The sequence below is a fragment of the Pleurodeles waltl genome, chromosome 6, assembly GCF_031143425.1.
Source record: "Pleurodeles waltl isolate 20211129_DDA chromosome 6, aPleWal1.hap1.20221129, whole genome shotgun sequence".
NCBI classification, from domain to species: domain Eukaryota; kingdom Metazoa; phylum Chordata; class Amphibia; order Caudata; family Salamandridae; genus Pleurodeles; species Pleurodeles waltl.
The window spans coordinates 542,744,243-542,772,204 of record NC_090445.1 but is presented as its reverse complement, the minus strand read 5'-3'; the positions used below and the strand labels follow the sequence as shown (position 1 = coordinate 542,772,204).

The 27,962-nt window shown below is 47.5% G+C and overlaps 1 protein-coding gene across 10 annotated transcripts in view; it reads left to right on the top strand.

Moving 5' to 3' along the window:
- The window catches only part of PTPN22 (protein tyrosine phosphatase non-receptor type 22), a 638,407-nt gene that overhangs the window by 283,912 nt on the left and 326,533 nt on the right, over nucleotides 1–27,962 (top strand). For all 10 annotated transcript variants that reach the window (XM_069238710.1, XM_069238708.1, XM_069238709.1 and 7 more), the window contains one exon: nucleotides 7,234–7,300. In XM_069238710.1, coding sequence (XP_069094811.1) covers nucleotides 7,234–7,300 — 67 coding nt within the window. The remainder of the gene's footprint in view (nucleotides 1–7,233; nucleotides 7,301–27,962) is intronic.

The following is a 27,962-nucleotide window of genomic DNA, read 5'->3' as shown; positions in this document are numbered from 1 at the left end:
CTGACACGAGTGCCATGTGTAGAAAAGAGGCCAGGGATAATCTATATTCAGAGCAGGCTGCCAGCGGAGTTTTGAGGCCTCTAGAACAGGTTTGGGGCAGAGATAGTCTACAAGATCACTCTGCAGGCCAGACAATACATCTTTAAAAGTTCCCCTTGTTGTAAGGTATTCAAAGACAGGGAACTCTGTCAACGAAGGAAGAGGGGGACCCACTGTACATGACTGATAGTGTGTTTCCAATAAGTATGCCTGAATTGTATGAAATATGGGCTGAGAACTGGAGGAAGTGGTCTGCCTGAAAGCATCTTATGCACAAATATCCAATTCTGGAGTATAGTGTTCAATACAGGATGGTCCACAGACGTGGGAAGAGACATGTGACCATAGACAGGAAGAAGCCTGGTACACTAGCTAGTTGTCTCCTTTCATGCTTGCCTCATGTCGGTGGTGAAGTGCAGTGTGGTAAGAAATAGCTGTTGTTATAGCTGGTGACCAAGGTAGTATGTATCCATATGCAGAATTATAGACCACCTGTTTCAGCGTGCGCATGCAAGTTACTGACTTTCAACTGCGATCTTGTTCCCTTCCCCAAGAGAAAGAATTTCATATCACTGTTTATTTTTGAGAGGATCGGTTTGAGGATCTGCAAGGGGAGCATCCCAAAGATACTTAGCACCTCGAGGTTATAATCTTCGTGATAACCTGTAATCTACCACCTAGAAAAGTCACATCATGACCACTGCTCTGAAAGCATTGTACATGTCAAGGCCAATACCTTTTCTTCCCCTAATGGCCCACTCGGCCCTTCATTGTTGCAAGTATTGCAGTATTGCAGTGTTGTAAGGTCTGTAATGCAGTCCTGTGTACAGGAGGAAAATGGGGTAAGGAGAGAGACACACACACACGTTCCTGCAGGTTGGTTGTACCGGGACCCGAACTGTATTGTCTTAAGCAAAGTGTTTGCGGTCAAGCACTAAGAGGTCAGTTGTTCCCTAACCAGTGGTGAGAGAACAGACAAATACATACAGGAACCAATAACTAGCGGGATTTAAATAAATGTAAGAATAGAATCTGTATTTATCTGATGCAGTGTGCGAGCAGGCTGAAAGTAGTCCATAAACATACCTGGGGTCCCACTCAAGAACTGAAGGAAAAGGTAAGACCACTGCAGCACCAAGTAGCAGGGAGCCTGTGTCTAGACTCTAGAGTATTAAGGCTATTGTACAGATGAATTTCGTATGTACCGGAAACCCAGGGATATCAGACCAAGGGGATCAAGAGAACCAGAGAGGGATAAAATAACAAATGTGAGGGACCGGACTAGTCAGATGTGAATCATAGTAAAAGCGAAGTGTCAAACAACGGTATTGCATGTGGTACTTCTTTTATATTACCTCTGTCGCCAATGACCCGGAAGTGTATCCCCTAAGACTGGCCCTACTGTGACTGGTGAATGACTAGTATTTGCTTGGCTCTGAAAGCATTGCCTTTAGTTGTGCAGTAGACAAAGTGGTCAAGCGATCGTGGTTTGGTGTTCCGTAAGTATCCAGAAAGCAATCACTGTTATTTAGTCTGTGCTCTTTTAAAGAGCTTTTTTTCTCAATTTTTCTGGGATAAACTTGTTCTACCAATTTTTTACTCGACCTCTCTGCGTTATCATTGGAACTAAACAGATTAGAGCAATTCCGATGCATTTCTAAGAACTGATCCACAAAAAGGCAGTCACGTAAAAATGCTTATATGATGCCTTTCAAAACTGAGAAGGGAATTCCGATGTGTTCGCTTGGTAAAGACCGTAGTATGTAATTTACCGTCCTTCACTATAATTTTGAGATCAAGAATTGTAAGTTTACTCATTGTCAAGGTGCGGACCTTTAGTATTCAACCAGTTCATGAAGAATTGTACTCTACTGTCATGTCTCTCCCTAATGATAAGAATGTGGCCAATGTATTGTTGCCATTCTGTGGCGTTTACCAAAAGGATTGGAGTGATGCTGTGTTGTAGTTTGTTCAAACTTGTGTACATAGAAATGGACTAGGTTTGGGGCACATGCACATCCCATACCGGTCCGACCTATCAGTAGGAAGAATTCACATTAAAATTCAAACAAATGATGTGCTCAGCCCCAGATGCCAAACAGTTGGTGGTTGTGTACACGGACAGGTGTGCGAACTGAGCTGCATTTTCCGATGCCGCTGTTGTACTAATGAGTCACATCACAAAATGTACATTTAAAGGAGGTTGCAAACCTCCTGCTTTGTCGATATTTATGAGCTGGGAGGCATGTGTTTGTTCCTGTGAATGCCTGAGAATGCAAGGATGGAGACATGCGAGGTGAACACCCTTTTCATGCCCTCTCAAATTTCCAAGTCGGATTAGGTCATTAAAGCCATTTTACAAGACCGAAGGACTTTGCAACTCACATTTTCTTGTTCAAATTGTGAGCTGTACTTTGCTGTTGCAAAGTCTGTGATTTTGTGATCTACTTGCTCTGCAACTACAAAAGCACTTTGTACGGTGGGCTCCAGATGCCTTATACTGAAATTATAAAATATTTCCTGAAAAGCCTTCTCAGTTTATGGTTATGATCCAAAACAAGAAACCCACTGAAATTCACCAGTAATGATCAGCTTTGGCCCTGTTTCTCGAATCACGTTACACTTCTGAAACATACAGCTACCGAAATGAGATTTGAATTTAGGATTGTGAACCAGTTCACAAGCCCCAAACAAATATACTTGTGTCACCCAACGGCGCTGCATACACCATTCATTCATGTAAAGCAGCCACCTGGTGCACTCTGCGTTCGTTAGCCATACATTTCACCCAAATGTCGTAGACCAGGAACCCCTATGATCTGGCTGTGTGGATTACCCACTACTGGCGTGGTCTAGTTCTCGAACTGCAATGGGGTTTGAGAAATACGGCCATTGTAAAATAATCTTAATCACTTTAACATTGTGGTGGTTCTCAAACTTGTTTCTGAATCACTGTTTGGGTGATGGTAATCATCTTAAAGTGCAGCAATGCTCAAAGTTATCATGAGTGCCATAGTGTGGTGCAATTTTTGTAATTTTGTTTTATGAAACTCCCCGGGTGATCATGGAAACCACAGCATTATTTGTTTTTAAAAATCTTGTTATATTTTTATTCTTATTTCAATTATTTTCTCGTTTAGCACTGTGGGACAAAGCAAGCACAACAGAACAACACAGTGGTTGTATTTTTTTCATCTCTGAGCATTTTTGGGTGGGGATTTGAGGATACTAAACGCAATTAATCCTTTTTTTCTTTTTGCAGGGAGTGCAAGGCCACCCCCATCCCATTCGCATGGGCATCACTCCGTTGCCCCAGTCTTTCATGAAGGACCGATGCAGATGTTAGATGTTCCTGTGTGTTAGACCTGACAGCCTTGGGGTGGTCACCCCTAACTTTTTGCCTGCCTCCCTCCACTTTTGAGATACTGTTTTTGCTGGTTTTTAGAATCTGCACACTTTACCACTGCTAACCAGTGCTAAAGTGCACATGCTCTCTCCCTTTAAACATGGTACATTGGATCACACCCAATTGGGCTATTTAATTTACTTATAAGTCCCTAGTAGAGTGCACTGTATGTGCCCAGGGCTATCACTGGGCCTGCAGTACCGAGTGTGCCACCCACTTAAGTAGCCCCTTAACCTTGTCTCAGGCCTGCCATTGCAAGGCCTGTGTGCAGTTTCACTGCCAATTCAACTTTGCATTTAAAAGTACTGGCCAAGACTAAAACTCCCCTTTTCTACACATAAGTCACCCCTAAGGTGTGCCCTAGGTAATCACTAGGGCAGGGTGCTGTGTAGGCAAAGGGCAGGACATGTACCTGTGTAGTTTACATGTCCTGGTAGTGTAAAACTCCTACATTTGTTTTTACACTACTGTGAGGCCTGATCCCTTCATAGGCTAACATTGGGGCTGCCCTCATACATTGTTTGAGTGGTAGTTGCTGATCTGAAAGGAGTAGGAAGGTCATATTTAGTATGGCCAGAATGGTAATACAAAATCCTGCTGACTGGTGAAGTTGGATTTAATATTACTATTTTAGAAATGCCACTTTTAGAAAGGGAGCATTTCTCTGCACTTAAATCTTTCTGTGCCTTACAATCCACGTCTGGCTGGGTTTAGTTGACAGCTCCTTGTGCATTCACTCAGATGCACCCCAACCACAGGATACTCAGCCACACTTGCATTTATCTGCATTTTGAATGGGTCTTCCTGGGCTGGGCGAGTGGAGGGCCTGCTCTCACACAAAGGACTGCCACACCCCCTACTGGGAACCTGGCAGACAGGAGTGAACTGAAAGGGGACCTGGTGCACTTCTAAGCCACTCTTTGAAGTCTTCCCCACTTCAAAGGCACATTTGGGTATAAAAACGGGGCCTCTGCCCTACCACCTCTGACACTTCCTGGAGAAGAAACCTGAACCAGAACCTGCACCCTGACAAGAAGAACTGACTGGCTGCCCAAAGGACTCACCTGACCGCTTTCTGAAGAGGACTGCTGCCTTGCTGTTTCCCTGCTGTCTTGCTGCTCTTTTGCTGTGCTGCAGAAGTGCTCTCCAAGGGCTTGAATAGAGCTTGCCCCCTGTTCCCTGAAGTCTCAGGACCAAAAAGACTTCTCTCCTGCAGCTGTAATCCCCATGTGGTGAGAATTCGACGCACCGCCTGCCAAGAACGACGCACAGCCTGCTCGCGGTGAAAAATTCACCCCACGCGAGTCCTGAACATCACAGTTCAACTTCGCAACAGAAGATCGACGTAGCGTCAGCAGCGAGACCGGATCTTCGATGCACAGCCCTACTGGATCGACGCAAGGCGACTCAGAACGAAGACGCCCGACTTCCTGAGAGGAGTCGACGCAGCGCCTGGCGTGTGGAAGAAGAATCCACGCATCGCCTACCAGAATCGACACAGCCCCTGTGAGTTCGCTCCGCAAGCCCAGGATTCCACGCATCATCCCCAGGGCATCTAAAAACCCCGCAACCCAAAGAGGATCCAAGTCCGCGCACCAGAAATCAATGCAACGTATTCCCTGTGAGGAAAATAACGACGCAAGTCTGTGTGCGAAGGGGCGAAACCGGCGCACACTCACCGTTTTCCATGCATCTCCTCCTCTGCGGTCCCTTGCAAGGATTTTTCAACGCAAACCAGGTACTTTGCCCTGCAAGAGACATTTGTTGTTTCTAGGAGAACTTAAGACACTTTTTATTGCTTTTATAGTAATACTTTAACTCTAAAGACACTTGATATCTCTTTCAGTGATATCCCTACATTAGCTTTTTTCATCTTTAATGGTTTTGACCTGCATTTATCTAGTTAAATATTATATATTTTTCTAAACACTGTGTGGAGTATTTTTGTGGTGTTATATTGTGGTATTGTATGGTTTATTGCACAAATACTTTACACTTTGCCTTCTAAGTTAAGCCTTACTGCTCAGTGCCAAGCTACAAGAGGGTGGGCACAGAATAATTTGGATTGTGTGTGACTTATCCTGACTAGAGTGAGGGTCCTTGCTTGGACAGGGGGGTAACCTGACTGCCAACCAAAGACTCCATTTCTAACACCATGTATATGGGGGCCAAGGACCAGGTCAGCTGACAGCTGTACCTGAGTTCTGTTTATACTTGTGAACAGAACACTGGCTGCTTCTCTTTTTCCCATCTCAATATCTGTGACATGGAGGCCAGGGCAGCAATACTAGACGGTTTAGGTGGGGTGAGGAGGGTAAACTAAAGACAATTTTCTCTCCCCTGTCACAGGCAGGGGAGTGGAAATGACAGGTCCCTCCCTTGTCATCTGGTAAATTGTAGGAGAAGGAGGGGCAGGGGTAATGGAATGTAGATTTATAAAGCATGGCTTATCACCCGTGAGGGTCTCCAATCGCTCTCCATGGGCACAGGGAGATGAAATAATTTTCCCACAATCACAGGACGTAGCGCTTACACCTAGGATTGAACCCTGATCTCTCGCTCCTGAGGCGGTCGCTCGGACTGCTGCGCTACATCCTCTCCCATGCATTTTGTTCCTCAAATACTAGAAGAAATGGGGAGACTTTCTTACAGCTTCTCGCATGCAGTATAGCAAAACTGGTTAGAAATAGCTATTATGTCCCTCCCCTGTGAAAAGCCAGCAGGGTGGGGTACACTGATCCAAAACTTTGTGCAACGCAAGGGTGGTTCGGCTTCCTACAGATAGCACAACACCAGATGGCTTTACTACAAGGTCAAAGTGTTGAGGGGCGTGGGGGGCTATACATTGCTACCTGCCCCCTTATCAATGCCGTGCAGGATTTTCATACTGAAGAATTGTGCCACAAAAAACTTGTTATTTGTAATATGTTCTACTGATCAGTGTACTTTCACCAATTTATAAATATGGTGCTAAGGTCAAATTTGAGGTTATTGATGTAGTACGGACTGCCGTCACCCATTCCCACACTCAACAACAGTAATACAATATTTACACATCTATAAATACACAATGTGTTATTACAGCTATTATTAACAGCATATTTGACTTTCAAATATATATTAAATACTGTGGAAAAGCCCACTGGGCTGTTAACCATACTTGTCGTAGCACACAGGTAGAGGCGGTAAGAGGAGCATTGACGGAAATAACCACTTTTTTCAAATGTATTTGTCATTTTCATTTAAAAAGGCAAATATAAGAAAGACATCTAAATGTATATTTTCTGGTACTGGGTTTTTTAAATATATGTGTCAAGAATCCCCTCTTTTAATTTTCTCACAAATAAGTGTAATTTCCTAGAAAGTCTTCGAAAATAAAATGTGATTTCATAAACACTGTGAAGATTTCTTTCATATCAGTAATATCATTATCAATGTGTACCCTATAAAATTAGGCATTTTAAAACATTATCAATGTGTATCCCCTATATTAGGAATTTTAATGAAAACCGTGCGTTTTAAGACATTATCAATGTGTAACTTCTTTAAATTAGTCATTTTAAGATACAGAAACAGACTGAGTTGTGCCTTCACTTATTTTTGTAGAACAGGAAACGACACAGCTCAGTTCTGGGTAGTCTTGAAAAAAAAGATTATTTCAGTAACATAGAAACACGCCTTTCCACTGAATTCATCTTTAAGCTGCAAACACTTAGTTTGAATTTGAGCACCTATCGCTCTCATTTTAAAACCAGTTTTGTGGATCTATTGTTTGTTATTAATTTCAGCGCTGGGTGTGGAAGAACTGGAGTGATCTGTGCAATAGATTACACGTGGAAGCTACTCAAAGATAAGGTAAGATACAGGATATGTTTACGAACCTCATTGTGTGTTTGTTTTGACATGATAAAATTTGATTTGCAGGTGTCGTTCTCATATTCTCATATCTATCTATCTCTCTCTCTCTCTCTTTATATATATATATATATATATATATATATATATAGTTCAACCCAGAAAAAACTTCTGAAGAACTCCGGTAACGCAATAGGTACCTTTCAAGTTAATACAGAGTTGAGGCAGTTAAGGTACAACAAGCCTAACACGGCTGGAAAGTGTACTCTAACTAAAGAGCAACAAAAATCCTTGAGTGATTTAAAGACACCTACAAGTATAGTAGAATCTAATATTATCAACATGCGGCCCTGCCTCAGATGGCAGGTAGGGGATGTTACAAGTTTATCCAGAAATCTAATTGTGTAGCAATAATTGGTAAATTTCAAATGATAAATGCTGGCTGGCAAGATAAGGGGATTTTAGAATATGAGGGCTATTTGGTTTTTGAATTGCAGGCATCCTTAAGCACCTACATTCTATCATATCCCCCACATCCATAAGCATGTCACCCTTTCCCCAGGTTGTCCTAATGTCTCCTCCAAATGAAGTTTATTGGAGAATGCATCTATTTGCCTTGATTATTTTTGTTCCCCTCGGTTAAAGACGCAAGCTTATATATAAGAGTTACGAAGTACTTTTTGAAAATGTTTGATGGAAATAAGTGAGAGGATGATTCAACATGATAACCCCTGATGTTAATATACGAGCATCTCACACACAGATTGGATGGAAGCTATGAAATGCTTCCTCAAAAGTAGACCTTTGTAATGCGACAAACATAACTGGATGATTATAGAACTCAATGAATTCTTCCTGTATGAGAACATTTTCCTATTTGGGGGACAGTACTATAGGGAGAAACAGGGAACTGAACCTGGCATCTGATTCTCCCCCAGCAATGCAAATGTGTTCATAGGCTGGTGGGAGAAGCAGATGGCATTGGCGGATCACTTCCGTAAATGGATGGAAAATCCCATATTGTGGGTACATATTTGTGTCTGCAAGGGAGACTTTGACAAAGCTGAAAAGTAGTTTTCAATTTTGAACCAGAACAACTTGAATTTACAAATGACAGCATACATGAGTAAACATGAGGTCCACTAACTTGATTTGACTTTAACCAACTGCGATAACACCTTCAAAAGTACCCTACATAGGAAACCCAAAGCGGGATATAGGGGGTGATTCTAACCCTGGCGGTCGGTGTTAAAGCGGCGGCCAACCCGCCAACAGGCTGGCGGTCCAAAAAATGGAATTCTGACCCTGGCGGGAACCGCCAACACAGCCCGCCAACTTAACACTCCGACCGCCGCGGCGGTACAGACAAACAGCGCGGCGGTCACCGCCAACAGGCAGGCGGCAGACAATGTACCGCCCACACTATCATAACTCACCAATCCGCCACCTTTTCCGGGGCGGGAGCACCGCCGATAAAAATATGGCGGAAACAGACTACGAACGGGAAAACGCTCACCTCTACGCACTCCACGAGGACGGAGGACAGCATGGAACCCGAATTGAACATCATACCTGCTCTCGCCTACCTTCTCATCTACCACGAGTACGAAGTCCGGCGCAGACGACAACGGTGAGTACTGCACCTACGACACACGGGAGGAGGAGGATGAAAGGTTACGGGCACACACATATGCGACCCCCCCCCAATCATGTACTCACCAATGCAGAGCACCAAGTCACAGTGACACCACCCAAACACCCCTGAAAAATGCTAGGACATAATCATATTTTGAATAAATATTTATGTACCAAAAAGCTCCAGAAAATTAGCGTACAACCATGAAAGATATCCGCAACAAAACAAATGACATACACATCAGTGTATGACTGAAGTACCAAGTCCTGCACATCCTACCAATTCAGCATGTCCGTGGGCCAAAGTTTTGAGAAACAAGGGCAAAGCCCACACAGGAGACCTGAGTCCTTTGGAGAGAACACTGCAGGGGCATCAGATGTAAAAACTACAGGCACCTCAGGGGGAAGGGAAGGGGGGGGCACCACAGCCACATGAGTCCACGACGCCAGATCCACGAGGAGCCACCATGCCCACCGTTCAATCCTGGGGAGTGCAAAGCCACAGTCTCTCAATGTCTCTACAGTGGGTGGGCTGCCCACTGGACCAACCTGGGGAGTGCAAAGCCACAGTCTCTCAATGTCTCTACAGTGGGTGGGCTGCCCACTGGACCAACCTGGGGAGTGCAAAGCCACAGTCTCTCAATGTCTCTACAGTGGGTGGGCTGCCCACTGGACCAACCTGGGGAGTGCAAAGCCACAGTCTCTCAATGTCTCTACAGTGGGTGGGCTGCCCACTGGACCAACCTGGGGAGTGCAAAGCCACAGTCTCTCAATGTCTCTACAGTGGGTGGGCTGCCCACTGGACCATCCTGGGGAGTGCAAAGCCACAGTCTCTCAATGTCTCTACAGTGGGTGGGCTGCCCACTGTTCAATCCTGGGGAGTGCAAAGCCACAGTCTCTCAATGTCTCTACAGTGGGTGGACTGCCCACTGTTCAATCCTGGGGAGTGCAAAGCCACAGTCCATCATGTGGATGACAGTCTCCACTGGTCAAGGAGGAGGCATGGTGGGCACAATGAACCATCAACGGTGCTTGAGACGGCGGGGCCCAGCGGAGCGGTGCTTGAGACGGCGGGGCCCAGCGGAGCGGTGCTTGAGACGGCGGGGTCCAGCGGAGCGGTGCTTGAGACGGCGGGGCCCAGCGGAGCGGTGCTTGAGAGGAAGGGCCCAGCGGAGCGGTGCTTGACAGGAAGGGCCCAACGGAGCGGTGCTTGAGAGGAAGGGCCCAGCGGAGCGGTGCTTGAGAGGAAGGGCCCAGCGGAGCGGTGCTTGAGACGGCGGGGCCCAGCGGAGCGGTGCTTGAGACGGCGGGGCCCAGCGGAGCGGTGCTTGAGACGGCGGGGCCCAGCGGAGCGGTGCTTGAGACGGCGGGGCCCTGTTCAGCGGTGCTTGAGACGGCGGGGCCCTGTTCAGCGGTGCTCTTCTGCACCGCGGGCCCTGTTCAGCGGTGCTTATCTCCACGGCGGGGCCCTGTTCAGCGGTGCTCTTCTGCACCGCGGGCCCTGTTCAGCGGTGCCTATCTCCACAGCGGGGCCCTGTTCAGCGGTGCTCTTCTGCACCGCGGGCCCTGTTCAGCGGTGCCTATCTCCACGGCGGGGCCCTGTTCAGCGGTGCCCATCCAGCAGGTCAAGGGAGCCAGACCTGGCCTGGACTCCCTGTTCAGTCGCCCTCGGACCGTGACGTATCTGGACCCTTTGGGGACAGACTCCTGGCCTCCTTAGTATCCTCCTTCCCAGCTGGGATGTGGCATGTGGGGTCCACCTTCTCCGCGCTCCTGCTGCCCTTCCGCTCCTTTGATGGGGCTCTCGGGCCCTTGCCTCCCCCAGATGGTGTGGGTGGTGAAGTGGCCGCACATTGCTCCTTGGGGGCAGCCCTGTCGGTCCTCGCACGGCGGTCCTTGGTTTTGCGGGTCCTCTTGCCGGGGGGGGGGCTGGACGTGTCCTTGCTGCAGCTCGATGTGTCACTGCTGGCAAAGGGTGGGCTCCAGAACCCAGGCACAACAGTGACACCCGAAGCTGGGCTGGTGGTGGCTGCGGTGCTCTTGGGACTCTTTGAAGATGGATGGGGGGGGTCATCGGGGGGAAAGAGGTTAAGGTTAGCCAGGAAAAGTTTTTTAGGGCCAAGGTAAAGGGTAGGAGTAGTGGAGATGGAAGTGGAGGTAGAGGAGGTGGTTGTAGGAGAGTCAGGTGTGCTGTCATTGGGTGAAGGTGCTGGTGCTGTAGGCTGTCGTGAGGTGGATGGCTGTTGGGTGGGTGGCTGCCTGCGTTTGTGTGTCTTGGAAGAGGGGGTGACAGACACAGTGGGAGAGGACACAGGGGACGTGTACATGGCAGTGGGGGTGGTGACTGCACGAGTGTGGACTGTACTGGAGGGTGAGGTGGTGATGGAAGCACTGGCTGATGTTGGGGTGCATGCAGGTGTGAGTGTAGACGTCACAGGGAGGGAGGAGGGAGACGAGGAGGAGGGGGACACAGGGGTGGCAGTGGCTGTTGGCATGTCTGCATCTGGGTGTTGCTCGGGTGAGTGTTTGCGGGATCTGTGGTGCTTGTGTTTGGATGAGCTGCTCTTGGGTGTTGAGGTGTGTGCAGGCTGGTCTGATGGTGTGGATGGGATAGGCTGAGGAACAGGAGACAGAGACAGGCTGGAGGCAGTCAGAAGAGGGAGGCTGGAAACAGGGACAATGGCTGCCGTCAGTGCTGAGGCCAGAGCAGTGAACGCTCGTTGATGGGCAGCCTGACCCGAATGAATGCCCTCCAGGTACGCATTGCTCTGTTGCACCTCCCTTTGCACACCCTGGATGGCATTCAAAAGGGTCGTCTGCCCAACAATGAGCGTCCTTACCAGGTCAATGAGCTCCGCACTGAGGGCAGCAGGGGCAACAGGGGCAGGGGCTGAGGTGCCTGGGGCGAAGGAGACGCGCGCCTTCCTGGGCGAAGCGGCACGGAGCGAAGACTGAGGGGCTGCTGGGAGGGCGGGGCTGGTGCGCTGGGTGGCGGCTGTACCTGTAGAGGCGGGGGGCACGGGTGTTGCCGCCACCCCTAGGGAGCTCCCATCCGAGGACGTGTCGCTTTCGCTGCTCTCACCAGCGGTCCCCGTCGTGGTGCTTCCCTCGCCCTCCGGATCACTGGTGCCCTCGGTGTCTGTTCCTGGGCCCACCGGGGCCTTGTGTCCTGCAGCTCCCTCGTGCTCCGATGCCATATCTCCTCCGCCTGATGATGCTAATGCACACATGCACAAGAAGATGAAGAGAAAGGGTGGGGGGAGAAAAAAGAAGACCAGGTTGAGTGCATGCAATGTCAACACCGTTGGCGGAGAGGACAGACACAGGTGCCTAATGCACTAAGCCGCGCATTCGGGGTACACTACTCAGTACTACTGACTAAGACAACAGGCCAAGAGACGTCAAACGCGCACATGGGAGATGCTGGACCTTCAATGGCTGTACTTGTCACCCTACAGAGGTGGGGGCCGGGGGCACAGGGCCATGCCTAAGGGAGAGGACTACACTACAGAAAGCGCCCTGGCCTAATGTCACCCACAGCCCTCCTCCCCCACCCAGACGCCTCCACTGCGCAGAAAGATAGGAGAATGTGCTGATACTCACCCCCTTGTGTCTGCTGTGATGTCTTAAAGCGCCCATCCAATTCAGGGTAGGCCACCGCCAGGATCCGGGACATCAGGGGGGTCATGGTGCGACTGGCACCCCTCCTAGGTTGGGAGGCCATCCCCAGCAGTCTTTCTGCGGTCTTCCTTGTCCCGCGGCGGATGTCCTCCCACCTCTTGCGGCAGTGGGTGCCCCGTCTGTTGTGGACCCCCAAGGTCCGGACTTCCTTGGCGATGGCACGCCAAATATCGATCTTCTGATGGGCGCTGACCTATTAGACATGTACAGGGTGGAAAGGAGGAAATCATCAATGGCCTGCATGTTAGATGTAATTGCCCCCCCCCACCCACTTTGCCATATGGCACATGCTCTCATCTGTCGGGCGTTGCACTCCTCATTCGCCCCCCACCCCACCCCACCAACTTACATCCACCCCAATCCACACAGGCATAGCCCATTCCATTAGCACCCGGGGTACTCACTTGTTGGTCTGGAGGACCGTAGAGTAGCGCATACTGGGGGAGGACCCCATCCACGAGCTTGTCCAATTCTTCAGACGTGAAGGCAGGGGCCCTTTCCCCAGTCACAGCAGCCATTGTATCTTCCAGACCGAGTTCACAGCAGCACTTGCAGTATAGGTCCTCTCCTGTGGATGATCAGGTCTCGAGTGATTAAGCAGATAGAAAATGGCGGTCACGTCCGCGGCGGTGCGTACCGCGGCGGTGCGTACCGCGACCGCCGGCGCACTTCGCCATTGGCTCCTGAAACCCATAGGCTTCAATGTTAACCAATGCGGCTTTGCGCCGCGGTCTTCGACCGCCTACCGCCACGGTGTGCCCCGCCAGCGCAGTGACCTCACATCCCATTGTCCCACTTCACAGGTCAGGCAGCCGCCATTTCAAGGGCCCACATGGCTTAATTTTGACTGCGACACACAGGCCTAGGCCTTGCCACACATACACGCCTTTCAACCCATTGCCATTCTTTAACTGTGCAAGCTGTCTGTACGTACCTGTGGTTTGGCTGACTCTGTGCTCCATGTTGTCCTTCCTAGGCACCGTCCGCTGGGACTTGGGATGAGAAGGAGGAATCCTCGCGTGTACCGACCGCTGGTGGACCTGTCGACAATGGAAGAACGCCATATAATCCTTCGATACCGACTTGACCGTGCCACTATCTATGAACTGTGTGCCCAGCTGGAGCCAGCCCTGATGTCCCCCATCCGCCAACCCCCAGGGATTCCCCCTCTGGTGCAGGTTTTGTCAGTCCTCCATTTTTTGGCCAGTGGGTCATTCCAGACCACAGTGGCCATGTCATCTGGAATGTCTCAGCCTATGTTTTCTAAGATTTTGAGCAGAGTGTTGTCTGCCCTGATGAAACTCATGCGGAGCTACATCATTTTCCCCGAGGAGGGTGACTTGCCCACAGTGAAGGGTGATTTCTATGCCCTTGGACATATCCCCAACATCATTGGTGCCATTGATGGGACCCATGTGGCTTTGGTACCCCCAAAAGACGATGAGCAGGTGTACCGAAACAGAAAGAATTATCATTCGATGAATGTCCAGGTGGTCTGTTTGGCTGACCAGTACATCTCCCATGTAAATGCCAAGTTCCCAGGGTCAGTGCATGACGCGTATGTGATGCGAAATAGCAGCATCCCCTATGTGATGGAGCAGCTACAGAGACAACGTGTGTGGCTAATAGGTGACTCTGGTTACCCCAACCTGCCGTGGCTACTGACCCCAGTAAGGAATCCCCGGACAAGGGCAGAGGAACGCTACAATGAGGCCCATGGGCGAACTAGGAGGGTGATTGAGCGAACCTTTGGCCTCCTGAAGGCCAGGTTTAGGTGCCTGCATATGACTGGTGGATCCCTAATGTACTCACCAAAGAAGGTGTGCCATATCATCGTGGCGTGCTGTATGCTTCACAACCTGGCTTTGCGACGCCAGGTGCCTTTCCTGCAGGAGGATGGTGCAGATGGTGGTGTTGTAGAAGCCGTGGAGCCTGTGGAGAGTGAAGAGGAGGAAGACTCTGAGGATGACACAGACAATAGGGACAGAGTGATACAACAGTATTTCCAGTGACACCCAGGTAAGAATCACCCACGCCATTTCACAATTGCTTCTAGGCTCCTGCATCTATACTTTCTGTATTTCCCCACAGATGTTTTTTATTAATTTATGCCTTTCCCTTCCCTTCTCAGTGCTGTCTGACTCAGTACCTGACTTCTGCTTGGTTCGCCCATGAAATACAGCGTATTGACATTGGTATGTTGTCATGACTAATTGACAGAACAGAAATTGAACAGTAATATGTTATCCCTTTGTTAATAATACAGCATGACTCAAAACAGGTTTGTGTGCAAAATGTGATTTATTTACAGTCAAGATACCGGTACATGTGATTCTAAGGGTGATGGGTGGGGGTGGAGGAATATCCATGGCAGAGTCCAGTTCTCAGTCTCACAGGTGCATTGTTCTTTTGCCTGGGGAAGGATGGAGCACAGGCAGTTCATGGTTGGACAGGGTGGCAATGTGGGACAGTGGGAAGACTTGAGGGGGTATGTCCTGCTGGCGGGGGTCTTGACATCCTACTCTGTCTTTTTCTTTGGTCTCAGGCTCCTCTTACGGGGTGGTTGTTCTTCAGCAGGAGGTGGGGTTCTGGGGGGCTGTCGAGGTGTTGGGACCTCCTGTCCACTAGCGCCGGCGGAGGTGGTAGGCTGTTCCTGGTCCGGCCTAGTGACAGGGGCCCTGTGTGGTGCACCATGGTCCCGCAACGCGTCCTCTATCCTGTGGAGGGCCAGGACGATGGTCCCCATTGCGGTCCCGATGATTCTCAGCTCCTCCCTGAAGCCCATGTAGCGTTCCTCCTGCTGTGCCTGGATCTCAGTGAACCTGGCCAGTACCGTCGCCATCGTTTCTTGGGAGTGGTGGTAGGCCCCCATGAGGGTGGTGAGGGCCTCTTGGAGAGTGGGTTCCCTGGGCCTCTCCTCCCCCCCCTGTCGCACAGCAGCCCTCCGAGCTGCCCGGTTTCCCCCGGCCTCTGTCCCCTGGACGGTGTGCCCGCCACCACTGCCCCCAGGTCCCTGTTGTTGTTGGGGTGTTGGGTTAGCCTGGGTGCCCTGTAGTGGCAGGCACACCGCTGATTGAGCTGTCCTAGAGACAGAGGCATGGGCCCGCTGGGTGGGAGCTGTGCTGGTGTCGGCAGAGGGGGTCGGGTCTGGTGTGGCCTGTGTCTGGGTGAGGGGAACCGACTGCCCAGAGGTCCCCGATGGTCCGGGCTGGTCATCAGGTTCACTGTCGACAGAGCTGCTATCCTCAATGTGGGCCTGTTCCGGTGGTGGGATGGACACTTCTGGACCCTCCTGGCTGGTGTGTTGTCGTTCGGGTCCTGCATGGGGTAAGAGAGTTTGGTTATTGTTTCTGTGTGTGCAATAGCATGCGTGTTGTGGGTGCCCTTGTCCCCCAGTGCAGGCATTCCCTGGAGGGAGGTGTTGTGAGGGTATTTAGTGGGGGGGAGGGGTTAGTGCAGTGGTCATGCTTAGGTGATGGGTGCCCATGGTTTGTGTTGGCATGCAGGAGTTGGTGTTGGGATGGGTGGGTTGTGCTGGTGAGACATTGTCAGGAAGGATGTGTGCTGGGGGGTTGGGGGTGAGGGTGGGGGTGTGGGTGGGCATGCTGGTGGGGTGTGGGGGATATAGTAGTTGAGATGGGACTTACCAGAGTCCATTCCTCCGGCTACTCCTGCGAGGCCCTGAGGATGCAGGATGTTGAAGACCTCTTGCTCCCACGATGTAAATTCGGGAGGGGTGGGTGGGGGTCCGCCGCCAGTCTTCTGGACCGCGATGTTGTGCCTCGAGACCATCGACCGGACCTTCCCCCGTAGGTCGTTCCATCTTTTGCGGATGTCCTCCCTATTCCTGGGATGCTGTCCCACCGCGTTGACCCTGTCCACGATCCGCTGCCATAGCTCCGCCTTCCTGGCTATACTGGTGTGCTGCACCTGCGAGCCGAAGAGCTGGGGTTCCACTCTTAGGATTTCCTCCACCATGACCCGGAGTTCTTGGTCCGAAAAGCGTGGATGCCTTTGGGGTGCCATGGGGTGGTGTGGGTGAGGTGTGGGGTGGTGTATGTGATGAGGAGTGTGTTGGGGAGTGGTGCTTTGTGCTACTATGTGGTGTGTGTGATGGTGTAGTGTGCCTCAGTGTGTCTTGCTTTGGATTGTCTGCTGTGTCTCTCTCTCCTTCTCTCAGTATTTGGGGTCGCAGGGGTTTGTGGGTGATGTGGGTGTGTGTTTTATAGTTGGTTGATTGTGTGGGAGTGGTGTGTGTATGTGTATCAGGTGTGTGTTTTTCAAATTGTCCAATGTGGCTGTGTTTTGGTGATGTGTGTGTATTCTGACCGCGGCGGTGTGTAGCGCCAATGGAATACCGCGTTTGAATGACCGCCGTGTGGATTCGTGGGTCGTTAATGGCATGGGCGTATTTCTGTTGGCGTGACGGTGGAGGTTTGGTCATCTCCAGTTTATCGCTGCCCGCCGATGTGGCGGCCTGCAGTGGAGGACGGATTTTTGGAGGTTTGGCCGTTATGGGTCAGAATGACCGTGGCGGTTGACCGCGGCCGCGGCGGTGTTATGGCGGTCTTCTGACCGGCGGTAAGGGCATTTTACCGCCGAGGTCAGAATCACCCCCATAGTGTCTTACAAGGCACAAGCAACAATTCTAGGAGTTTGGAGCAGAGCATCCCCTAATAGGAGTTGCTCTGTACAAATGCAAATGATGTGGCAGGATGGATTCAGACAGGGCCGAGGAGGAGATGACTCTCAGTATTGGAGACAGGCAAAAGGAGAATCAAGCAATATTCACATCCAGGACCAATTACTGGATAAGGTCAAACCTACAGAAGAATCAGTGGTTAGGTTTATAACTGACTTCTGCAGACAGAGCTGTGGTTTGTAAGATATCAGAAATTGGCACATATTAAGATCAGACAGTACAACCAGACATACTTAATGCACATCCACAAATTATGTACTGGAGAAGTATCGCTTTAAGGGATTCTCTAGCCATAACCAATTTACAGCTAGGGCTAGTGTCCAATTCAATAAGTCTGAGACAGGATTGTACCCATGCATGAACTGCAAAGCATGTAAAAATAGCAAGAAAGTCACCATGTATAAAGCAGCAGACAGAAATAAACCACTCAAAATCACAAAATTACTCAATTGTAGGTCTGATTATACAGCCTTTTGCCTTACATGTCTGTGTAATTAACAGTACATTAGTACCACTGTAAACCTCGCCAAGAAGAGCATTTTAGGACAAATGCACACAACAACTAAGGGAGATCCATCATACCTGGTGGCAAGGCATTTTCTGATGGCTTATGCCAGTAACTGTAATTTCCTGAATTTCTATTGCCCAGAAAAGCTACTGCCCATTGAGAGAAGAGGTAAGAGGGCTTTAATGTTACACAGATTGTAATCTAGATTCATCATTAATCACAAACTAAGAGTCTGATTACAAGTTTGGCGGTCGGAAAACCGACCACAAAACTCCTGATGAATGAATCCCCACGGTGCTGGCAGTCTCCCCACCACCCCATTACGAGTTTTCCACTGGACTGACTGACGGAAACCATGGTTTCCGCCGGTCAGCCCAGTGGAAAACATTTGGCAGCACTGGACTCGGCTCCACATGGAGCCAAGTCCAATGCAGTCGCACAGGAGCCCCCCCCCCAGCACCCTCGGAATGTGCACTGTCTGCTAAGCAGACAGTGCGCATTCTGACTGTGCTGGGGAGGGGGCCCCAGCACTGCCCACAATGTCAACGGCAGTGCAGGGCCCCCCTGTGGCCCCAGGCACTTGTTCTCTGCCAGCTTTTATGTTGGTTGAACCACTATGAAAAGGCTGGTGGAGAACATGGTTGTAATCAGCAGTGCGGCACTGACTTTAGTGCCGTCTTGGCTGATTACAACCACGACTGCCGTTATCCCGTCGGGATGAAAGATCCTGGTGGAGACAGCGGTCTTTTGGTGGTCCAATCACCAGGGTTGTAATGTGGCAGTCGAACCGCCATAGCTGTGGTGTCCTGACCTCCACCACAAGACGACCGCCAGACTCTTAATAGGGCCCCAAGACTCCAGGTGCACTCAATAGAGATGATAAACTAGCTGTACGTTTGGCTAATGGGTACCATTTACTGCTATGCTGTATATAAGGGAAGTATTAGATAAGAAGTAATAGCTTGTATATTATGGACCTGATTGATAAGTACACTATTATGTTTTTTCAATACATATCTGAGCATTATGTTATTAAAGATTATGTTATTAATTTTCTTATGATGTATATCCCCTTTTATTATTGGATTTGAAAACAATGTAATGAACTTTGGATTTTTACCTCTGTTCTAATCAATTGGGAAGATAAAACACACAACACCTTGTTATAGACTATACTGTTTAACATTGTCCTACCCGTAATAAGCTGGTTCAGATTTGATTGTTCTTTTGTACATTTTAAAGTTTGTTACTAATGTGTGTCAGGCAGAAGGAGGAATTGCTTGAAGGTAGTTGCTATAATTTCCTCACTCTGGGTGTGATTGCCATGGCATTTTAAGCTATTAGTATGTGCATATCATGAATACATATTTCAGCCAAAGCATTTGCACTTTAATTTGATGCCTTTCACTGCAATACATTTTCTGAGGCAAGCATTTAGCACTTTAGCTAGAGCAAGATGTCCGAAATATATTTTCTTAGACATTTCTTTATTTTGCTTCTCTATATAAAGACAGATGCAAAGATTAGCCCATTGAGGGAACAATTAAAATGGAATACCATGCCAGTAATACGTGAATATATCATTTTAGTAACAGCATTTGCACTTTAACAGTTATATGTCTATGAAATATATATTTAACATTAAAGCACGAAGCACTGTGACTAGACCAATATGGCTGAAATATTTCATTCTATCTCATATCCCTCTGTGGCCTTTCTCTGTTTCCATAACAGACATGTTTTGCATATTAAATAGGGTGGGGGAGCGCATTTCACAAACACAGTGATCAACAGTGTTGCCAGATTGGGCTACTTCCTGCACAATTGGACAACATTTTTCCCATTTGTGCGGGAATAAAACGATGTGGCGGGTGACACTTTTCCTAGGTGAGGCGGCGCTTCACGAAACTATTATTGTCTCTTGTCTGGTTACACTGAAAGCTGGCACAGAAAATGAAGAAAATCACCGGTGCCCATGCCCAGTGTGTGTCCAATCCTCCAATGAGTTAGGAGACTGGTTCTCTGGAGGTGATTCGAGGTTCAAGCTTGGCAGCAGCTCTTTGAAAAAGCCTGAGCAAAGAGTCGCCACTCCTTTGCTCATCTGGCAGGACATGCTTGAAGACCTGCCTCAGAGGAAAGGTGACAAAAGGGTGCGCTCAGCCCCCGGAGGTCGGAGGCAAAACACTAGCAACATATCTGAAGCTGCAGGCAAAGGCTGAGGCTGGCTGCAGCATACAACAGGTATGGTGTCTGTGCTGGTGCCCATCGCCAGCATAAGCCTTTGCCTTCTCATGATACCTCTTTGGGAGAAGGGAGTTAGTGACATATGTCTGCTTGGCTCATTCGAGGTGGGTGAATATTAGAAAAAGTACTGCTTGCTCCAGGACACTAATGTTGAGCTCATTTATATTTTAGATGTGCTAATTTCTAAAATAAATATGCTGGTTCTATTAAAGCTGTACTTTAAATGGATATGCTGACGGGCTTCTATTCACTATCCCAGAGTAATTGTTACTATTAAGAAGTGGTGCTACTCTTCTAGTGTTTTGTAAATAAAAACGTGCTGGTGCCCAAAGTCGTCCTCTTAAATACGCGGCTGCTGCAATTAATTGTGCGAACACAGAATGCTGAGGCAGCGCAATCCTGAATCCATCTCGGGCCTCTTCAATCCATTTACAGCCCTCTCTGCCCCTTCAGCTCACTCCTGCAGCTTTCTGCTCTCTCCCTTTGTGGGGCTTTTTCGTTTTTTCTTTTCCTCCATCTTTGCCAAATGTGTCTTTTGTTCGCAATAAATACTTGAGGCAGAAAATTAATCATGTTTTGTTTTTTATAGCTCTGAAGCTACACTTGGGCTGCTTCAGTATGCCGAGGGAGACTAGGAAGAACACAGGTCCATATTTATAATTTGGCCCGCAAAACTGCACTAACGCAGTTTTGCGTCAAAAAATGTAGCACCAGCTTGCACCATTCCACAGCGCCAGTCGGGGGCTATATTTAAGGAATGTCGCAAGCTGGCGCTAAGGGTGGGCTAACGTCAAGGAAAATGACATTAGCCAGGTGGGGGTGGCGGTATTGGGGAATGGGGTTTTGCACAGAAAAATGACGTTAGGCTGGTTAGAGTAAAACAAAATGACTCTAACCAGCCTCGCCTCATTTTCTACCTTACCACATGACTCCTGTCTTAGAAAAGACAGAAGTCATGCCCACCACCCCAATGGACAGCACAGGGGACAAGGGTCACCTGGGCATGGCCATTGCACAAAGTGCCAAGTATGGGGCCCATTTCAGGGCCCCCAATGGCACTTTAAAAATTGTTACCAAATACTTACCTATACTTACCTGGGATGGGGTCCCCCATCCTCCGATGTCCCTCTGGTGTGGGTGGGGGTGTCCCTGTGGCCTGGGAAGGGCACCTCTGGTCTTATTCCACAGTGCTCCACCATGGAAATAGGCCCACAGGACCCCTAGCGCCTGCCCTGACCCAGGCGTTAAATAATGGCGCTAAGCAAGCTTAGTGCCATTATTTAGGCCCGCCTCCCTCCTGTGCACCATTTTTGCACATGCAGGATAAATAAGGCCCTAGGGCCTTAGAGTCATTTTTTGCCCGGAATGCCTACCTTGCATCTCATTGACATAAGTTAGTTTCCCGCTAGCAAAAAATGACATTAACTCCAATATTTTGACATTAGACTAGTTTAGCGTCAAAATATAAATATGGAGTTAAGTTTGCGCTGAATTAGCGTGAAAACAATTACGCTAATTCAGCACAATCAGAGTATAAATCTGGGCCACAGTATGTTGTGCAATGTGGGTTGACCCTACGATGCTCTTGTTACCCAAAGACTACTTCAAAGAACTAAGAAGTAAAAAGAGAAAACATGCAGGATTCTGCGGTTTGGAAAGCACAATGATGAATGCCTGGCTTAGAGAGAGAAGTTATGTTAGGGCATTTGTGTGAAGTGGATGTTGTGGGTTTAACAAAACCGCTCTCTCCAATTCAATGCTGTTGCCAAGACCCCGTGATGTTGAGAAAGTTATTTTGACTCTGCTTCCAAGTGCGCACTGTTGTCATTGGAGTATAAATGTTAAATACTGTCTGTTTGCTAATATATAGCAAAGTTCACTTTTGGTGTACTCTCTGATCTTAATGGTATTTTATAACTGCAAGGAAACACAGGCCAATAGAGTCACTTAGCACTAATGTACCCTCTTTTGTGCATAAAAGCATCATGCATGTTGGCACACAGCGAACATTATCCATGGCTGTCTGAATGATGTTTGATCATTGACTACCTACATCTTTCATGATTTTGCTCATTTAGCAAAGCTGTTTAATGTTTGTACCTGGCATCTGCATTTGTTAGGAATGTTAATGTTGGAGCTTTTTCAGGTGTGTTTTTTGTTGAATATAATTCTTTTCAGTGGTCTCCTCCCAATTTGTTTTGCATGCCCAGCCAGTCCATCTTTTGCATGTGCCCTTCCTCTGAGTACATCCTACTGTAGGTCTACTGTAGGCTGTACTGACAGGTGTAAATAAGCTGCACAGCCTAATGGCATTGCACAGATAAGTGGGACAGCGCTAATGACGAAGGGGAATGGAATAAGACAAGCTGAGTGATTACATGTTAGCAGACTTGAGGGGGCATTAAGTTTGCGAATATTGGGGGAGTTTTCGACTGAAGGTTTTGGGAAAAGGGTCTTTTTCCATTCCACTCCAAAAGCCTTGCTTTCATTTCATCCCCAAACAAACCCCTCTTCTTCTTGCCAAGACACCACCCTTTAGTCTAGAATTTGCTGGAACACAAAGACAACAGCATAGGTCCTGTGTAACATCTAGTACTAGAGTAAGTAGTCATGGTGAAAGACTTGAGAGTGTAGGACAGGGGAGGCGGTCAGAGTATGTGACTGTCTCTTGAAGTGGGCCTCTTGTGGTACTGTGAAGACCCTCACAGCTTGCCATTCAAGTCATGCTGGAATTGCTTTAGCTGTAGGGTGGTTTCTTTGCATGTGTATCCTTTTGTGGTGTTAATCCTGTGAGAGGAGGGAAATGTACTGTTTTGGAAGTCATGTTACCTCAGGGGTTTCAACATTCCTGCTGCCAGACTTCTTGGAAATGGGCTATAGTCTGTTTTTGTAAAGATCAGCAATCAATGCCAGGTTCAGATTTAGATTTGTGATGACTGCCGTATCAGTTAGTTGATGATAGTGGGGAGAGATCTTCAAAATCAGTAGTAATAGAATTATGGCATGATTGCAGAAGTGCAACAGCACCCATTGAGCCTGCTCTCATTGTGTACATATTGAATAAAAATTAGAATAATTCTTAGAATGTTTCTGGGAGACTGTTTTTGCATATTTTGAGGTTTGCAACTTTGGGCTGATTTTTGGGCTGATACTGGTCTGCGTTGGGCTGAATTTGGGCTTGAACTTGGATAGGTTTGAGCTTGGGAGGGGTCTCAAAATCTGGCAACACTTGTGATCAAGGCTTGTAGCCGAAACGCATCTGTTTGTTTGCACATTCCTAGGGGTGAATAACCAGTATTTTGAGAAAATCCACTGGAATGGCTTTGAATATATAAATATATACATATATATATATATATATATATATATATATATATATATATATATATTATTGTTTATATGCTTAATATTTAAAAGATGATTGTTTATGCTAACTGGGCATGATCTCTTTTGCTCTGTAAGCTGGAAGCATTGGCCCCAGCCTCGTTGCTTTCCTTTTTACGGTTGCATCTTTGTAAGGCTTCTTTTTCAATGTAATTTTTCAGGTCATGAAACTAGCGATGTTTTAAATTTTTAATTCATCTGGAAAGTTCAGTTACTTTGAATGTAGAGTAACTAACATGGGACCTCGTTTAGGGCCAGATGTATCAAAGGGTTTTACCCATTTTGTGTCAATTGGAAAACGTCTCCGTACATATGGCTCTTATTGTGGATGAGGGGCATCTGCAAAAAGCAGCGGATGCTTCGTACGCCCAGTTTTTTGTTTGGAAACATCAACACACTCTAAGTAGGGCGGAAGTGACAACTGCTATTTTTTGGTGGATGATCGGCATCTGCCAAACTCTAAAACCACCCCATAGTTTCTGCTGATACCGGATGTGCAAAGATTTTATTTATGAATTTTTTGTGTACGTTTTAAACGGAAACTGGATATGCACACGATTTTCTTGTAAGTGTTCGGGTTTGTGCTGATATCAGATGTACATTTTCTCCAGTTTAATACAGAGGAAACAGGTTTTTGTATGCTTGCCCCGTCTTGCTCATGACTTTTAAACTGGATGAACACTACCTACAAATCTATTGTTTTTTCGAAAACTTTACTTTTGGTACTTTTTACAGGATTTACCATTGCAGATACGTTTTACAAACTGTAAGTCTTGCAAATGACAGTCACAATTTTACCCAAGGAAGAAACATAGAGAGTAGCAGGTACTATACTACTTTACTGAGAGAAGTATCTTCCACTTGCTGACCTACAAACATCTCTCTTGTACTTGGTTACAGTCTGGTAATTATGGACTCGAATACTTGTATGAAAGCTTTGTGGCATCTTTTATTTGCCTCAACCCTTGTATTTTGGGAGATTAGGTCGTTTCAGGTTATGTAAGATATTTCTGTTTGATGGGATGGAGACAATTCCTAATACACAGCAATAATATATTTCTTAATAGTTCGACTTTTTTTTTTTAGTTTTGTTTGTTTATTGATGGGTGACATGGATGCATGAAGGTCCATATCTGGGCCCACAAAATGGACGTTTCTATTCTGAATTAGTGTTTGCCTGCTAGGGATTTTGAGCAACTATTATTTAATAGCATAACGTGTTTAGGGGAGAACCAGAAGCTTCATCGGCTGCTACTCTTTTAAAATGTGTTTTAGAGAGGCTTGAGGCTGGCTCTAGATCTGTATTTGCTATTTTAGACTTGTTCTGCTCTGAGTGCTAAGATACATGGGTTGTGTTAGAAGACATAGGGTTAGCGTTACATTCTTTATCTCTCATTCTGGGCGTTTTGCTTCTATATGTGTCATGAGCTTTGAAGGGAAGTATGCCGAATTGACGTGGGTGACTTTTGTGCTTTGTCAACCATGGTATTGCTTGTAGCTTGAGGTGTGTGTGTTCTATCTTCTTTCTTTTTTCTTGTCCTACGTCACACGGAGTCCTAAATCTTTCTGCTTGGCTTGATTCCCTTCTTTGTGATGGAGTGTTGTCGAAAGCTTATTACCTTCCTACTCAATCTATATTTCCCCACGTCCAGGGTTAGTCATTTATGTTTTGCCTAGTTACAGCTTGTTGTTACCTTATATCATTATATATTAATATATATCACTATATATCAATATATGGTATTAATACACTCACACGTCATTAGTCCCTTCCCATATGCTTTTTGTTGCCTTTTAAAAAATGGATGCTACAGAAATGAATCCAAATGAAAAGCTGCAAGAGCCATGGGAGTCACAGAAGCTGTCATCAAGTTATTGTAATGAAGGACATGCTGACGGTAAGTCTAGCAACAAAAATACTTTGGCACACTTCAGCATTGTGAATTTCCACAATATTGGGCAGAGGAAATGTATCTACAATCACACATTTATTAAACTCATGTATCACTAGCTGTGACACCCATTCAGTAGCTTCATCTGACTATTATGCTTGCCTTGGTCACTCTGTATATCTCTTTATTTACTGCTTCCACCACTGTCATTGCTATGGTTCTAAATTTGTTCATATTTGGGTATACATCCCGTCTTAACTTTATCTTCTGTACATATCTGTTGGACCTGGCCCTATCTGCATGGTCACCCCCACTCCTTTTGCCTTTTTTCTCCGTTTTTTTCCTGAATTCATTTTTGTTGGCCTTAGGACTCTGTGCATTTTACCACTGCAAACCAGAACTAACATGCTTGTGCTCTCTCCCTTAAACATAGTTTATTTGGCTTATGCCCAAATGGCATATTTAATGTATTTATAAGTCCCTTGTAGAGTGGTATACCAGATACACAGGACCTGTAAATTAAATACTACCAGTCATGCTGCAGCACTTATTATGCCACCCACTTATGTAGCACCTGAATGCCGTTTTAGACTGCCGTGTTGACTTGGCATTAAAACCCACTTGCTAGCCTATAGGGCAGGGTGCTGTGTTACTAAAAGATTGGACGCGTACTTTTATACTTGTAAGTTTTACATCTCCTGGTAGGGAAAAACTCCTAAATTCATTTTTCACTAATGTGAGGCCTACCCCTCGCACAGGAAAACATTTGGGATCCCTTATTACATTTAATAAGCTGTGATTTCCAATTGGGAGCTGGTAGCTATGTCATATTTGGTGTCCTTTGAAGCATAATGAAAAACCATATTTAATGGTAAAGTGAGGTGTTTGATTGCAATTTTAAAAATACCACATTTAGAAAGTTGGCACTTTTCTGCTCGTAGCCCTTTTGTGCCTGCAGCCTGGGTCACTTGACAGGGTGTAATTGACAGGTAAACTTTGTTTATTCCTCCCACTCAGTCACACAATGCAGGGATAAGGTGTGCCTGAATGGGCCATCTGCTTGCAAGATGGGGACAGAGCTGAGCATTGTCACACTTGCAACTGAATAGCCTGTGCTATGCCTTCACACAAAGAGCCTAACACCTACTCATTGTCACTGCAGGTAGCTTGGAACCAGGGCAGGGGAGTCAGGAAATCACATGCACTTCAAAGCCACTGTCTAGAGGCTTCTCCCAACTTCCAGAGAGAGGACACCAGGGTCTAAAAGGGGACCTCTGACACCAACTCTTCAGTACACATCTGGACCCGTGGATACTCTGCCAGGAAAAAGGACTGCTGTGCTGCTGGAAGGACTGCCACTCTGTTAGACTTCTGCTTTGAAGGACTGCTTTCCTGCTGGATTGCTACCCTGTTTCCCTACTGCTCCGCTGCCTTCTACGTGGGTACAAGGACTGGCTCTTCATGTGTCCCAGGACCTCCAGAGTGATCCACAAGGGCTTGTTTGCTGGTCTCCTGTTTGGAACCACAGGGACACAAAAGGCTTCATCCAAAAGGCTTCCTGCGTCCTGAATGTCTATCTGGACCCAGCCTGAGTAAGTCCTGGCTCTCAAAGTGGTGCCCTTCTGTGGGAAAGACCCTCTTTCTTGGTATGGTTACCCCCTTTTCTGCCTGATGTCAGTGTGTTTGGCTGTGTTCACTGGGATCCTGATAATAAAGACCCCAGTGATTATGCCCTCTCCCAAAACTCTGTATTTCACCCCACAATTGACACACTGGTGCCCCACTGTAATTCCCTAGTATATGATACCTAGGTACCCAGGGCATTGGGGTTCCAGGGGATCCCTATGGGCTGCAGTATATATTTTGCCACCCATAGGGAACCCAAGCAAAGGGCAGCCTTTGCAGCCTGCGTGAAAAGGTGCAAGCATCCTTTCACTGCCACTTTTCACTGCACCAGGTCACTTATAAGCCACCCCTATGGCAGGCCTTCTAGCCCAGAGGGCAAGGTGCAAAGTACATGTGTGTGAGGGCACCCCTGCACTAGCAAAGGTGCCCCTACGAACTCCAGGCCCATTTTCCCAGACTTCATGAGTGCAGGGATCTCATTTTACGTGTGTACCGGACATTGGTCAATACATATGTCTAGCTACATAATGGTAACTGTGAGCACAGGCATGTTTGGTATCAAACATGTTGGAATCATACTCCAATACTTTTGCAAGCATTGGTTGTATGACCCCAGGCGCTCTGGGGGCTCCTTAGAGGACCCCCAGTATTGCCATTTCAGCCTTCTGAGGTTTTCCAGGCAGCCCAAACTGATGCCACCTGACAGACAGGTTTCTGCCCTCCTGTTGCTTGAGCAACTCAAGCCCAGGAAGGCAGAACAAAGGATTTCCTTTGGGAGAGGGGTCTAACACCCTCTCCTTTTGGAAATAGGTGTTCCAGGCTGGGCAGGAGTAGCCTCCCCAAGCCACTAGCAATGCTTTGAAGGGCACATTTGGTGCCCCCCTTGCATAAACCAGTCTACACCGGTTCAGGGACCCCAAGTCCCTGCTCTGGTACAAAACTGGACAAAGGAAAGTGGAGTGACCACTCCGCTGTCCATTACCACCACAG